The sequence below is a fragment of the Lepidochelys olivacea genome, assembly GCF_965140295.1.
Source record: "Lepidochelys olivacea isolate rLepOli2 genome assembly, chromosome: 4".
Taxonomy (NCBI): Eukaryota; Metazoa; Chordata; order Testudines; family Cheloniidae; genus Lepidochelys; species Lepidochelys olivacea.
The window spans coordinates 17,766,370-17,782,971 of NC_140414.1; the positions used below are offsets into that span (position 1 = coordinate 17,766,370).

The 16,602-nt window shown below is 43.8% G+C and overlaps 1 protein-coding gene across 1 annotated transcript in view; it reads right to left on the minus strand.

Annotated features, from left to right (window-relative positions):
• The window catches only part of LOC311520120 (uncharacterized protein), a 59,569-nt gene that overhangs the window by 18,863 nt on the left and 24,104 nt on the right, over positions 1 to 16,602 (minus strand). The window contains exons 14-17 of the mRNA XM_084627360.1: positions 5,571 to 5,769; positions 3,861 to 3,921; positions 1,289 to 1,421; positions 22 to 233 (exon numbers count right to left, since the gene is read on the minus strand). Of these exons, the coding sequence (XP_084483486.1) occupies positions 22 to 233; positions 1,289 to 1,421; positions 3,861 to 3,921; positions 5,571 to 5,769 (605 nt within the window). The remainder of the gene's footprint in view (positions 1 to 21; positions 234 to 1,288; positions 1,422 to 3,860; positions 3,922 to 5,570; positions 5,770 to 16,602) is intronic.

A 16,602-nucleotide genomic window follows, 5' to 3' on the forward strand; every position in this document is an offset into this window, starting at 1 on the left:
ATATAAAATTAGTTTACTTACAAGCCCAGAAGTGCTGCTCGATTCTCTTGGTACTGTTTGCATCCCTCTTCAGGGTCTGGTTTTTTAAAAGGAGGAATGAATCCTGGTGTAGAATTTTTATGGGATAGAAAACATTCATTTCTTTCAGGGTCAGCTTTAGTACAACATGCAGCTAACCCATATTTCTTAGGAAGGCCTTGCTCATGGCAGATTTCATCCAGGAAAATGGCAGTCTGTGGAAAGAAGAAACATTTCTGTTTGTCAGTAGTTGCACTGTCTTTCCTCTTGTGGAAAGAACATTTAAGACCACGAACCATTGACAGAGCCCTAACTAACACAAACTGATTATTTTTTTCCTTTTTTATTCCTTTCTACTTTGACTGCAATGGGAATTGGATTGGGCCCTAAACTTGTAGGCCAGGTTTATCAAAATTGGTGCCTAACTTTAGGCTCCTAAATCCACATTTAGGCAACTAAACAAGTGGGATGATTTTTAAAAATAATGAGCAACAAGCAGCTCCCACTGAGGTTCAGATAATCTTCAAATCTTTACCCAAACCAAGATTGTTTGTCCACCTCCATATTGTAATATCAAGTATGACAAGATACAAAGCCATGTGTCTTGTGCATCTCTGATTAGAATTGAAACTGTCTGATGAAAAGCATCCTCCTCCCTACTTACAAAATAAGTTCAAGGAGCAAAATTCAGATCCAGATCTCAAGCTCCCCACAGAGCTGAGATGCTCGGATCCAGGGTTTTGGTTCAGCCCATTATAACAAATAGGAGGCATGTGCACAAATCCGATCCAGATTTGGATACTGAAACAAAATTTCAAGGATATTTGGATGCAGTATTTTTGTTCAGACCCCATCTCTGACAGAAAGTGAGACTGTTATGAGTCAATTGCTAAAAACAAATTAAGGCTCCTTCCTTGCTGGTAATGAGTGGCACCAGCTGCTACTAAATTTAGTTGCATTGACCTTAGATGCCCAATTTCTGTCGAAACAGACTTTTTTTAAAGATACAGACCAGGATTTTTCAAAAGTGACTAATGATTTTGGAGGACTTCAGTTTTTCAGTGCCTTACTTGAGATGCCCTAAAGTGAGCCCTATTTTCAGAAAGTGCTGAGCACTCATCCTCTGAAAATCAAGCTCCTTTGAGGCACCCCAAGTTGGACATCCAAAATTGAAGCCCCGAAAATCACGAGTCGCTTTTGAAAAATCTTGGTCATGATAGCAATACAATGACATTGTCTTGGCCACGATACCAATCCTATCTTTGCTTACCAGCGGTTTCAGACATGCTGCGTCTTCCTTACTGGCGACACATTTTTGTGCAAAGTCTGTAACATCTTTTACCATTTTAGCTGCTTCTTCATGAGTGCTTTCCTGCACATTCTGAGCAAACATGACCATGGCACTGCAATAAGATAATACGGTTACACACATAGCTAGCTACCAAAAAGCAAAATGGATTTCTTCAAGCTGCGTGAGTGCTACATCTGATCCAGAGATCAAAACTTCCTCATAGGAGCTGGTGTATTGGCAGGGCTGGAGGACAGGTCTAACATAGAACCTGAGATGCAACTAAAGACAATGTTTCCTGACCTACTGAACCATGGTGGGAAAGTCAGTGTGGAATCAGACTTACAGTCATGTTTTTCCATTGTGTAGTGATAAAGTATGATGATGGTGGAGAGGGGGAAGGATGGCTGGCTCAGTGGTTTGAGCATTGGCCTGCTAAACCCAGGGTTTTGAGTTCAATCCTTGAGGGGGCCATTTAGGGATCTGGGGCAAAAATTGGGGATTGGTCCTGCTTTGAGCAGGGGGTTGGACTAGATGACCTCCTGAGGTCCCTTCCAATCCCGCTATTCTATGAAGATCCATCTCAAACCTACAGGACAATGGTCAAAGAAGCTCAATGCTGAACCACTAAGGCAGTTTAAATGAATTTGCCTTTCTGTAGCCATGGTAGAGCTAATGCATTGCAATAGAGACTTCCATTCCCCCATGTGTCCATTAGCATGGCAAATCAGCCTCTTAAGTTCATATTAGTTGTATATCATATTTAGTATTTCATAGAATATCAGGGTTGGAAGGGACCTCAGGAGGTCATCTAGTCCAACCCCCTGGTCAAAGCAGGGCCAATCCCCAATTCCCTAGATGGCCCCCTCAAGGATTGAACTTACAACCCTGGGTTTAGCAGGCCAATGCTCAAACCACTGAGCTATCCCTCCCCCCTGTTTATTTCTCCCTCTGATCATTAAGGTTATTTGTATGACACCTTGCTCCTATTTTTTGTCGGTTCTGCTTCCCCCCCACCCACCCCCTCGCCCCCCGCTTTCTGAAATGAAAATCCTCTGATATATAAAATATAAAATTAGAAGTTAGGAGGCAATCAAATTCCACCAAGACTCTTGCCGTTACAGAAAACTGATAGTGTGAAAGACCTTCACATCAGCCTTACCGATGATCCACACTCATTGTTCCCAGGCAAGGCAAAAAACCCTGAGATCTCTACCAATATATCATGGAGGGATGGGTATGCTTTCTTGACTCCAGATTTGGCTGTCAGCTTAACTCTGAGTAAGAACCATCCTAGTTAACCATCTAATCCTACTTAACTATGATAACTGCTGATGAACTCTCAGACTTGGATCCTGCTATTATGAAAATGCCCTTAAGTTATAAACACTGAGAAACACAGAGAAGGTGAAAATGTTTGATTGAAAATTCTTCTCTTTGAAAGCTTGATGAACAACCGTTTCTGTTTTTTTTCCATAAAGCATCAGCTGCACTTCATAAGGAATCTGTAAATATCTGCGCTGCTTGGAAGAAACAAGAGCTTGTCAGAGCTTGAACTTCCCCGGTCCCTATGCTGCATAGGCGCATTGCAAAGAGTGGTCTCCAGCTGGCAGTTCTCTTTCCTCCAGGTATTATTGCAGAAAGGCTGTAAAAGTCAGTGGACTACAGTAAGGGCAGGGAAGAAATATTGGCAGGATTCTGCACAGTTGCATGGATGTCCAGGCCATCTTTGGAAGCAATGTAATGTGTCTTCCAAAAACCTTATTCTTGTTGAACTTGACAAAACCTAACTTCCCTGTAGTTTTGATCTTGGCTTGTCTCTAGCTGCCGTGTTTCCTATAAGCCAGAAATAGTCTTTTCTTTTAAAACTCTTGTTCCTTTTATCATTGCCGTTTGAAGTATCTCCTGGAGGTGAGTTTAGGAACTGGTGGGGGTAATGGGTAGCTAATACTTGGGACTAGATGGTGCTGTTAGGCTCAGCCCTGTACCAAGGGTGGTGTATGAGCTGCACTGTCGCAGGAGGCACTATACTTCATCAACAGCCCTCTGAGTCCTAATTTCTCCCATGCTCCTCCTTCTCTAGAGGGACAGCAATCTGCTACTGGCATATAGACCCTCCCCTGTGCCAGCTCACTGAAGCATTCCAGCACTTCAGCTGGGGGAAGGATGCAACTAAGGTTCTGCCCACTCTGCTTCTCCCCACCTCCACTCCCTTCCTGCTGGCTCTAGCTGAAGACTAACAGGTGCCCAGGGCCCATTGACCTTGGCTGTGGATACGCAGGTGCCAGAGTAGTCTGCATAGAGCTGTAAGGGACGGATCTTATTGCCCCGCTTCCTCATAGGTGGGGGCAAAGGCCAAGTCATCTCATTGGTCTCACTTTCTTTGATATTTGCTCTGACTTACTTTGCTCTGAAAATCAACTTTTATTCTGCCAATTTTTTAAATGTATTTTTTTTCAGCATCTGGCTCGTTCATTCTCTTTCATTTCCAAACTGGATAAAAATACACTGTAAGGCTCACACTTTCAGCAGGATTTTTATCAATCACACTTACACGCCTTTAAAATTCTCCTCGTGTAGGTCTGTAAAACAATGGCCAATGGTGTGTTTTTCGTCTGAAAAAGAAGATAATTTGGTCTTTGAGTCACCAAATGTTTCATACACGTATTTTATGAAGCATTTTTTGATCTGTAAAGAAAGATAGTTGAATAGTTAGGGTGCTACCCAGACCCAGAATCACATCTCCGCTCTGTCAGATTTCCCATGTGACCTTGGACAGGTCTGTTAGCCTCCCTCTGCTTCTGTTCCCCATCTGGGTAATGGGGACAATAGTGTTTTCCCACCTTACACGGTTGTTATGATGAGAATAAATATGCTAATAATTAAGTGTTCTGATACTTTGGTAATGTTAGGCCAAGTACTTAGTACCTCAGAATATCTTAAAACCTTGCTTAGTTATTTAAAGGGATCTTTGATCACTGGCCAGTTGGAGTTAAAATGGGGAATTATGTATTTAAAGTTAAAGAGCTAAAATCAGCACTACATGAGTGGCTAAAACGCCTTTTGAAGTCAATGGTGTTCACCCTCATACACCCAGGGTGAATTTGGCCCAGTGAAACAAAATGGGTCTTAGCGGCTAAAGCTAGCAAGCAATTTTTTTCCCCTTTCCTAATGGGCCCATTCTTGGACATATGGAAGACAGTGATTCAACCGCAGAGGAGCGAGAGTAGCGATTATCTGAGAATGTAGCCAGAAAGAAGTCTGTGATGAAAATCTAACTATTTGCCCATGGGCATTTCTGGAAACCAGGCTTTCAACCAGGTATCTCAAGACTGCCTCATTTTTCTAGGCATCTTCCAAGATTCTTAGTGGGCCCTTTTAATTACAGAGGACTTGCCTCTGCATTCTATAAAGTAAGTAGCTCCCAAGATAAAAGTGCAATCAACATGAGTATGATGAAGCTGTGTGTGTTTAAAACCATCCTGCATATTGTACACCTCTAAGTAAATATTATACTGTCCCATATATTGCACGGATACTCAAAGCATTAATAAGCCACAAACCGGAGAATGATCACATGATTTTGGAAAAAGGTGGCACAGAAAATATCTTCTAGATTTTAAATATTAAGGACTAGATTCTGCCACCTTTACTCACTAAAACTAATTGCACTGCTCACAGAATAAGATACCAATCAACTTAAGCAAGTGTGGCAGAACTGGGCCCGAAATATTCACCCAGTTTGTTCTTCAAAACATATTTTAAAAAACACTAGATAGCGCTAATAGAACTAAGACACTTACTGACAGGGGTATCAAACTGCGCATTACATATAAAGTCCAAATCCTGTTTACCTTACTCATGCAAATCTCCCACTAGCTCCCAATGATTTGCATGAAAAAGGTGAGCATGATTTGGCTTGAAAAGAGACTGTGTATTTGCAGAGTCTGACTTAGAACCTTCAATGTGTTCTAAACCATGTTCACAAATCCAGTAGGTAATCGTGGTCATTGTATTTGAAGTGTAGTAGCCTATTTTGAGAAGTCAGACCCACTGTGTGCTTTTGATCTTGTTCCTGTGTAGTCAGAGCCATTATATAATTGTGATGTACTATTCACATGTATCAATTATAACTGTTAACTTTTTATATTACCTTTTTGTTTTAGAATGGACAATGACCATATGAGATCCCCAAATGACCACACCAAGTTGTGTGTTGACGTTCTATGAAAGCTTATAGTTAATGTACAAGAAATATTCTTACCTACATCCCGATATCTTCTGGGCAGGGTTTTTGATTCGGTAAAGCTTAACAAGAAAATAAAAGAAATGAATGTTCCCCACTTCATGGTGTCAGATTTGAGGGGGGCTGGAATGTAGGTGAAAGGTAGACAGACAGAGGAGAGAGGTGTTTCTTTTATACTCTTCTCAGGTAATGTCTGGTTAATGAAAAAACCCTTTTGCTGTCGTATATGACATGAAACTTTTGGAATATTCCTGCTAATAATTAAATAGATAAAATTATTTGCTTATTATGTTTGTTAACTGGGCATCTTGTCACAAAAAGGCCTTGTAAATTCATTAATCTTTCAGAATTTAGACAAATAGACTTTTGTAAATTACCTTATCACACTACAAACAAGATGTTTAAACAAACTATGTTTTTTCATTACTGTGCTCTTTATCCTGTAGCCGATATGCTGGTGGGGGTGGAAGAGTCTGTATATGTTCAAAGGTGAACTGTTCTGCTAGCAGTGCATAGGTGGTGCCCTGTCAAGTGAAAGACCCCGAGTTCAGAAGTAGACTTGTGACTCTTGCTTTCTAGATTGCTGAGCAAGCTCTTACCCCAGCTACAGTGCCACAGTGGTGGAAAATTTGGCGTAAGGTACCATGTAAGATACTCGATCTCCAGAATTATCCATTCACACTAGAACATATTCAAAAACTTGAAAAAAAGTCTCTAACCTTCTCCCAGAACTTGAAACAAACCTGATCTGAAGGCTGCAGAATGGAGGGGAAATACACACTCACAAAAAATCCTTTTATTTTAGTGACGTCTGTTTCATTTATTCATGCTACAGTGGTCACCATTAATAAAGGATTAGGAGACACATAATGTAGTTTTGAAATTATAACAAGAAACCAGATAGGAAGGGCTGGAGTAGTAGCTCTGCATCGAAAAAGCAAAGTTGTAAGAAGCAGAGATAGCGTAGCTTTCAGGATTGTTTTCAATTCTTCTAATGAAATTTCTTGTTCCATGCTACGAGAAATCAGACATGATATCGGAAGCTGACTGATACTGAACCAATATAAAAAAGAAGAGGGGAACACAGCAAAATCCAGCCCTCCCCAAACCTTTCCATCTGAGAAGCCCACAGAATGGCTAACGAGGAGGGGAACGTCAATAGATGCTGAAGCGCAAAGAAGCTTCATGCACGGAGGTGAAGTAACTTGAGCTGAAAGTATTTATAAACCATTGTTCTTTACTCGGGAAGGAGGCTAACTTAAAATGATTGATCATTTCATTGCACTCATTTTTGGAATGAACAAATAGGTGTATTTTTTTTACCCAAAGAGATCTGCAGAAAACCTGGAAGCCATTGTAAGGGCCCCTTTATGACCAACCAGAGCACTGTGGTTTTTGGTATCTGTCAGGAAGAATGCATAGGAGACCACATGGTAGTGGGGATTTTAAACAAAGAACTTTCAGAAATGCTACATTAATGCCTGACGTAACTCTACAAGAGGGGGTACGAACTGCTGCATCAGCCTCAGTTACTCAAAATGGAAATCACCCCATAAGAAACAGTGGAAGGATGGCGCAAGAAGCGGCAAATAGAAAAATCCCATGGCAAAAAAGGGAACCAGTTTAAAATATACATCTTAAGAGCACTGGGCTCTCTGAGCACACACATGACAGGGGAAGCACAGGCCAGGTGAGGATAACCAGTGGAAGCATGCACAGGAAACATACGGAAATCACTGGGGGCATCTCTGTTAACGCAGAGGAACTGTAACACAAGGGCGAATCATGCAAGACTAGGAAGATCCAACTCAGAGAAGCACAGCATTACCCAGTGGGCCTTGAAAAGAATAGATAGCTCAGTGTGAGGGGGGGAAAGGGACACATCGGTTTGGAAGCCAAGGACTATTCTACATTTGTTCAAATTCAGTCTTTTGTCAGACCCACAGCAGCAGGTCAGAGAACAGTTTTCTCATCCAGAAGAAATAGTCACGGACGGCAGGCCATGTCTTGCCTTCTCTGAATTCCCAGCGCTTGGGATGCAGTGTGATTTCACGCATGTTACACCCAGCCCCGAGAAGGCACTAGAATGCTAATTTCAGTGCATTAGTCCAGTGGTTGTTTTCATTTGGTTGTACCCTGGCTGAGGATCTGTGCATCCGGTCCTATGAACAACACCTTCAAACTGCTTCTTGTGATGAGATAGCAGACTAGCCTACACCATTCCCCTTCAGTCCCAGCCACTCCTCGGCCTGTTTTGTAGCTTTCATTGTCATTTCCTCATCACACTGATGGTTTCTTTCTCTCTTGTGTTTGCTCCCTAGGATCCATAGACAGATTATGAACCAAGCCGGTCCATCCTGGGGATTCCTGCACACAGCATGAGTTCCCCCAGCCCAGATCTGAGACAACCAGGAGAACACCAGAGGTGAAGGGTAGCTGGACAGCCACCAGACAGTGAGCAGGGGACTCGTACACTGGGTAGATTGTTCCTGTTCTTATTAGGCAAGGATGCATGGAAGGGCTGAGGAAGGCTGTCAATCAGCCTGTCACACGCACTTTAATGCTGCTTATGCTCCTGCCAGGATTTGGCTCCGGGACTCTCAGTTGGGCACCTTCCCCAAGCACTAATTCCAGTGTCGGGAGTGGGGCACGAGACACTCCTTTTAAGTTCCTTTCAGGTGAGGTGTTTAAATGGTTTAGATGAGCACTAATGAAGTTGTACAGAACAGTGCATGATATAGATGCCTGTTAAACTTGTCAACCATAGAAGCACCTGTGCTGAAGAACACTCCTAAGGGCGGATCCGACCGATGGATACCTTCCAAGTAAAGGAGAAGACAGAGTAAGTCCTATCTTGCCTCTGACTAATAAAATGAGTCTGTCTGGGGTGTACACCCCTCTCTTCTCCCAATGTTGCCTCCCTTGCTGTACAAACAGGAAAATCCCTCTAGAGGAATGTGTATTACCTGGGTGATTGATGTGTTTTAGTGAGTAGCACTCTTTCCTCTGCATTGCTCCTGAACCAGTGCTGGAGCATGACGTGCAAGGGACCTTGGCTCTGACGGTGATCTCTTTCAGGTGAGAGACCCAGTTTTCCACTGCCCTGCAGATTGTATTGTCATTTATACCTGTGCAAAATGCCCCCAGCCCAGAACTCTCCCCTCCCTTCTGCCATGGGCAGGGTTTATGCCCGCTTTGCACTGACACAGATGACTACACAGGTGCAAGGCGGTAGAATCAGGCCTGAGATGTATAACTCAGGTCCTGGGTGTAATGCTCCCCATATATAAAGCACACGCTCTTGGTGTAGATGTCTTATATTTATGGTTACAGGAAACTACAAAGAAAGAACCAATATAAATCTCCATCAGAAAGAGAGCTGAGTATGTTGCTGACTCTGTAGTCCTCTTGGATCCCTTACATCCCTGCCTCATGGGAGGCCAGCATGCAAACTTTCTGGCATTTAAAAGTGCACTGACCAGAAAACAGAACTCCGTGTGCTACAAAAATCCCATGGCCCTCTTTGCAAGTGTAAGGGGGGTTAATTTTGACAACCTGGGTTTGAGTAATTAGTTACTCTTTCTGTAGTTAGGAGAAGGTATATTTCACTTTCTTACACCCTAGTGCAGCATTGCTCTGTACTGTTTAAAGACAGCTGCTTTCAAAGCAGCGAGGTGATTGTATTTCACAGACGGGTGAAATGAACCCTGCACACAGAACAAACAAGTTTAACCAAAATGTTTCAGTAACCTAGTTCAGCTGCATGGTTTCAAGGACATCTGAAATCTTTGGGAAAGCAGTTTGAGTAAGTCAGGGAGCAATATCCCACACAGTACACATGCTTGGGTCTGTGGATGAAAGGTGTTCAAATGTGTCACACTTACATAATTAAAATGGTCATTATTTTTATTCAAGAGCTATAAGCTTAAACCCCATTTGCCATGTGTAAAGAGCTGCTTATGATGATCTCTTATTTCTCATCCTTTGTCTAAGCAGCATAATTGATCTTGGTTCTGCCCTCTCTACCGCTGTTACCAGACATCACAATTTTCTAACAGATCACTAAATTAAAACCAAGAGGCAGGCAGGAGGGGGAATTAGTTCTCCTGTGTTATACATCAAGCCACTTTCAACTCCCCTCCTCCCACAATGTCTTTTTAGCACTGTGGAATTTCCTGAAGCAATACAGATTGCATTCTTCAAGATGCTGAGCACTCCTCAGCCCCCACTGAAGGCCTGATTCAGAAAAGCATCTGTAGGCAATACAGCCCTTAAGCACATGCTTAACTTAAAACAAATACTTAAGTCCCATTGACTTGCATGGGACTTAAGTACATGCTTGACTTTAAGCATTCACTGAAGTACTTTCCTGAATCAGGGCTGAAGTCAGAGTAGGAAGTGCCTCACTCCTCTAAGGAGTGCTCAGTTGCTTGTAGAGTCCATCCCTATAAGACTTCGGTAGCAATTTTGAAGCGTCCATCCCTATAAGACTTTGGTAGCTCTTTGGTAGCAATGATAGTAACACGGAATAAGCCCCATCTAGGTAATGTAAAATAAACTCTGTTTATATATCCCATCACAGCTATTTTTGTGGCTGATGGACCTCAACCCCCACCCATCACAGTCAATGGGCAAGAAGTTGAATTTGTCAACTCATTTGAGTATCTTGGCTCCAATGTCACCAAGCAAGGAGATTGTCTTGCTGCCATGAAGTAAGGTGACACTAAGTATTATCTAAACAAACACCCATCAGGGATGGTCTGGCTAATACTTAGTCCTGCCTCAAGTGCAGTTGACTGGACTAGAAGACTTCTTGAGGTCCCTTCCAGACCTACAATTCTATGAAACATTTAATCAGCACTGCTATGCATGTTATGCTCACTCTTTGAAGCCTCTGTTGTATTAATGCCACAAGTCAACTTGGACTATGACATGTATCTACCAAGCAGCAATGGCGTCTGTGCTGTGTGGCTCCACAGAGGCACAAATGCACCTGCTGGATGCTTTTGACATGAAATAGCAATGATGTATTGAAGGCATATGGTGGTGTCATGATGTAATGAATGAGGATGTCAGGCATTGGACCAACCAGCCACCAATGTCTTCCCAAGTGACTTCATATTGGCTCAGGTGGCTTGTCCATGTGCTCGGTATGCTGGAGACCATACCAGCCCACTACCTTTGTGCATTTATCTAACAAAAGCTGGATGGAGTAGACCTCGTGGACAGCCTCGCACATGCTGGAGGGATGTCATGACCCCTGACCTCTCATGCCTCAGCCTTAAAAAGAGCAGGCTGCAACATTGACGGGAGACCAGGCTCTCTGGAAACAGGTGATCCAAAGTGTGCACTCTGTTCTCCATGAGCAAGAGAATTAAGGAAACGAATGAATCTCTGCAATTAAACTGTCATGTTCCAGGCTGATGGTGCCAGTGGCTAAGGTCCTCACCTGGGAGTTAGAAGACCTGGGTTCTGTTCCTTGCTGTAGTATTAATCTGCTGTATGACTTTGACCTCTCTATCAGTTTCCCAGCTATAAAAGAGAGGTAATGATAATTACCCTTCCTTGTAAAGTAATTTGAGGATGAAAAACTATATGTAAACTAAGTATTGTTATTACTATTCCAATAATCCATGAAAGTAAAGGGTCAATGATTATTTTGTTGGAGCAAGACCTGCACGATCCTGCAGCATCTAATGAGTAAATGAGGTGAGAACCTGCTGTAGAAAGTCTAAGTCCATAATTCAGACTCTCGGGGAGTCACTGTGAATGCAATTTGTGTAGGATGTTGTCATTATAAGTATTCGAGAAATGAATGCTGTTAAACCACCTGGTTTGCTGTCTGCTTTACAAGACGTCAATTAAACTCCTCTGCTCTCCTTTTCCTCCTAGGCGGCAGTAAGGAAAAGTCCTGTATGGCTCAGGCATTTTTTAAGCTGCTTCATGCTGTCTGAATGGGAATCTGCCTATCCACAGTCAATGCTCTCTTTCAGTGGGGGGCGGAGGAACATACCTACAGTCCTTGTCTGTACTGTCTGGAATAAAGGAATACGTCATGTCACACAGTGAGCTTGGAAGTACGTCAGACAGTTTAACTGACACTTTAAACTGTTGGGGACAGATCTTCAGTTGGTGTAAATCGGCACAGCACTGTTGACTTCAGTGAAAGTATACCACAGGGGTGGCCAACCTGTGGCTCTATGCGGCTCTTCAGAGGTTAATATGCGGCTCCTTGTCTAGGCATCGACTCCGGGGCTGGAGCGACAGGCGCCAACTTTCCAATGTGCCGGGGGGCGCTCACTGCTCAACCCCTGGCTCTGCCACAGGCCCTGCCCCCACTCCACCCCTTCCCGCCCCCTCCCCTGAGTCTGCAGTGCCCTCGCTCCTCCCCCTCTCCCCCAGAGCCTCCTGTATGCCTCAAAATAGCTGTTCGGGAGGTGAGGGGGGCATTGATCGGCGGGGCTGCCAGTGGGTGGGAGGCACTGGGAGCAGAAAGAGCTGATGGGGGGCTGCTGACGTATTATTATGGCTCTTTGGCAATGTACATTGGTAAATTCTGGCTCCCTCTCAGGCTCAGGTTGGCCACCCCTGGTATACCAATTCATGCCACATGAGGATCTGGCTTTTAAATACTTACTTTGTCAAATGTGTTAACTGCAATGTCCTGAGAACTTGTGAAATGGCCCTTAAACAACACGAGCTTACTGCAAAAATGATTACTGATTAGTGCTAATGCAACACCTTTTTAATTGCTTGAATGGAAAGTGAATTACAAATTCTGCAGTGTTTTGGAAATAACACATTGCAAGAGATGGGTAGGACAGGGAGTGGACTTCCTGGGGAAATCAACAGCTCTTGAACAGCATCAGTGCTCACAATGTTAGGCTTGTGAGGTCAGGGGACAGCTTGGAAAGGAAATATAGAGTTCAATGAAACTGATGATGCAATTTGCATGAAACTTCTCACATTTTTTTCAATATTTCATTTTATGTCGTTTATTTGGCGGGGTTGGGGTTTTTTTAGTCCCCATCATTTCACTTTTCCCAAAACTTCAAGGAGCCTGCAAGCCTTTTGCAGACTGGCCTGTTAAATCCATGTCTAGCTCAAGGTAGCACATTTTAAACTTCACATGAAGACACACTCCCTGACAGCCATCGTTAAAACAATAGACGGACAGTCACATGCACGTTTATAATACATTCTATACACAGAGACATGTGCATGTACATAATAAATACCATGTGTCTTAGGTGACCAATCAGACTCAACCAACCCAGCTCAAGCTTTGAAAAAAGCAATGGGAAAATCTGCCACATAATCTTTTCAAGCATCTTAATGAAAACACACACACACTCATCAAACAAATCTGAATTTTATTAAAAGTCTCTTCTGTTTTGCAACCCCAAAACTGAGCCTATTTCAACAAAACCTTTTCATATGAATATTTTGTCTGTGCTACTTGAGAGATACCTCTCCTAAGAAAATGAGTGAATTAAACTATTCCTACTTAAAGCAGAATAAAATAATAAATCCGTTAATTTAGGCCTCAGTTCAACAAAACATACATGGTTAAATTTAGGCATGCACTTAAGTCCTCTTAAAGTCAGTGGTACTTAAGTACATGTTTGTTTAAGAGTTTTGCAGGATAGGTAGGGACTTAAGCACATACATAAGTGCTTTATTGAATTGGAGCCTAAGGGTATGACTACACCACAGAGCTATAGCAGCATACCATATATAACCCTGTAACATAAACACAGACTGCAGAGACGGAAAGGGTTGTTCTGTCCTTGTAGGAACTCCACCTCCCAGAGCAATGGTAGCTGGGTGAACAGCAATAGTGTTTCATCTACCTATCTGCGTATCCACTGGAGATTAGGTTGGCATAGCTACAGTGGTCAGGGGAGTGTGGATTTTTTTAGCACCCCTGAGTGCATAGCTATAGCAACCTAAGTTTTAAGTGTCGACCAGGCCTCAGACAGAGGAGGGAATAATATTCACCCTGTTGATAGACCTGGTCAGAAAACAAAATTTCTACTTCACAGGAAATTCCAAGATTTGAAGAAAAAAAAAATCCATTCCAAACCTTAGTGAAAACAAAAACATTGAAATTTCCCACAAAACAAAATTAAAAAATCAATTAAATTGGGGGAGGTCAATCTAAATCTTTGGTTTTAATAAAATTGAAACATTTTATTTCCATTTTTACAGTTAAAATGCGTACTATAAATTCCTAAACAATCACTTTGAAACAAAAAAAATTAAAATATTCCATTCCAAAAATTTCAAAATAGAACATTTTCACCTTATGAAAATGCTTTGGGGTTTGTTTGTTTGTTTCCTTTTTTCCCCCAAAAATTGCTCAAAATCAACACATTTAGACAAAGTAATTCACTAGCCACAAATCAGCATTTTCTGATGGAAAATCATTCTGTTCAAAAATTTCTGAGTGATTCTATTTGTGGCCCAGCACCGGAAGCATGGCCACATGGAAGTAAGTAGGCATAGAGCTGGTTGTGGGAGAAGTGAACAAACAGCACATCAAGACTGGCATTGATGGAGCAGAGTGGATAAGAAGTGATGCAGAAAGAGACACGGGCAGATAAATAGGGAGAGTCAGAGTTTGGCAGGCTCTTGAAAGCAAGAATAAGGCCTTGAAGCCAAAGTAAGCACTAGATGAATGGGATTAGAGGGAAAAATATTGTCCTCTATTGAATCAGGGTGCTGACTTTGTGCATCTGATAGTACTTTGTATATCGTCAGCATCACTGTTTCCCCTGTAGGATCAGTCTCTAGGCACGTTGCCCTGTTTGTGTCAGTCATTCATACAGCAACTGGAGAGAGCATTTTTTAAAAAACAAACAGGAAATTGTTACTATAAAACACCAAAATTGGTGAGGGGGATCCAGGACAGGGTTACATTTTTTTAAAAACTGACTAGATTTCAAGCTGATAGCACCCCTCAAAGGGTAGTAAAACTGACATGCATTTTCCTCATGTCCCAAATATCAGCCTTTATTCAGGCAACTAAACGTTAAAATGACATTGCAGACCTTATGCATTTTGGCCGGTGCACACGTGTGGACGAAGGGCTAGAGGTTACAGGTCTCTCCCTATGTCTTCCGAGGAAATTTCAGCCAATCAGTGGCTGAGTTTGAACTCAGAGTCAACATTTAGCCAGCAGTGTGCCCTCCTCCCACTCTTCCTAGCACTGGCAAAGAGTACAAACTGCTGTCCTGCGCAGAGTTGTGAATACTTCACATAGCCAAACGCTTTATTATTGCACTAACAATGTGAAATGGCTCCTGTGTAAATCATGTGGTTGTTTACAAGAGAAGGGGTGAGGAGCAGGGAGATAGGCCTTGATGGGTTGCATATCCAACGCACACTGTGCAATGGCGAATATGGGCCCAGAGGCCCATTAAATCAGCTAGGGTGCACCTAGCCTGGTCGAATTAGAAATAAAGCCCACCTGTAGGGGTGCTCCTCTTTCCCCTGCCCCCATAAAGAGCTGGGTGAGGGAGACCCAGAGAACAGAAGATGGAGAGTTTTTGCTCTCCGGGAAGCAGCCTGAAAGAAAGCTGAGATGGAGAGAAAAGCAGATAGGCTTCTCTGGGGGTTAGCTGGAACCCTGAATGGAGCCCCTGCGTGAGGAGCGGGGTTTGTTGACTGAGGTACAGAAGCCTGTCAGAAGACAGTCTAGAGCACTAGAGGCACGCCTGTGATGAGGTGGCAGCCAGCTGAGCCTAGCCAGTCCAAAGGTTTGGGTTTGTATGTGTTTCTTTTGCACTCCGGTAAAAGACACTGGCCCTAGAAGGGGCAGGGCTCTGCAGTGATCTGGACAGAGGGCCAGGGTGCTCTTGTGGCTGGAGCTGGCCACGTGATCGTGGTAGGAAACTGAGGCAAGGGTGCTGCAGTGCCACAACCAGCTAAGGGGGGGGCGGGGTGTTGAGACAGCAGCTCTGCCACAGAAACTCAGGGATTTTGTCTGCACCTCCCTGCAGTGCTGGTTCAAAGGGGAACAGCAAAAGAGGGAGACGGTGTATCTACTCCAAAGGGGGATTATAAAATGACCTCACAGGGGTCAAGGTTTATCATCTGTGTCTCCAGAACAGATTTGCTCAGGTTCCCAAGTAAAGGATGTCAGTTGTGGTTTTTCCCAAGCTGTGAGCCCTGCAAACTCAAGCTGGGCTCTTACCCGCTCATGAATCAGCATTGTAACAGGGTGGCCTGCTGCTTCGAGGGCCTGTGGCCAGTCAGCCCTGTTCATTTAGCTCTATCCTACCACAGCTGGGCAGGTGTGCGACTCAAAAGGAGGAAGAGGAAGCTGCGGGAGAAGGTGGCCAGAATCCCCTGGAGAGGGTGGACTGGGTGAGGGGGGGAAGTCTTCTCTGTCTAGCCCTGAGGCAAGAAAGCCCTAAGGATTACCACCATAGGGGGGAGCTGGCCTAAGAGGAGGAAAGCCCAGCATTCAGGCTGGCTCAGGAGGAGAGTGGGCAGGCTCCTCCATGTGGGACAGGAAGCTGGGCTCAGGATAGGAAGTGGCTGCGGGCTATAGCCTGCCAGAGCCCTTGGTAGGAAGCTAGACCTGGCCTAGATGGTTGGGTTGATTGGAACCCAAGAGCTGGCAGGCCATTGCTGCTGGGACCCTGCCTGTAAGGAAGGAGGCTGAAGCCTGAGCCTGGTGGGGCTGAAGACTCTCTTGTTTTGATATTGTTTCTGGACTTGGAGTAAGGGACTCTGTTACCCTGGAACGGACTAAAGGCTTTAAAGTAAGTTGGTTGGAGGGTCAAGCCTAGGGTTGCCACGTGTCTGGTTTTTGACTGGAAAGTCCGGTCGAAAGGGGACCTGTGCAGTCTGGTTACCAGGGTAACCGCAATCGGCCTCCATTGCCCGGAGGGCAGGAAGAGCAACTGCTGCAGGAGGAGCTCAGTGGATGGGCAGAAGCTTAATCTGAGGAACTGGCTCCCAGCTCCGCTGAAGAGTTAGGTACCAGCGCCGCAGAGGAGAGGGATCCTGACAACGCGTGGCATTTGAGGCACGGAGCCAG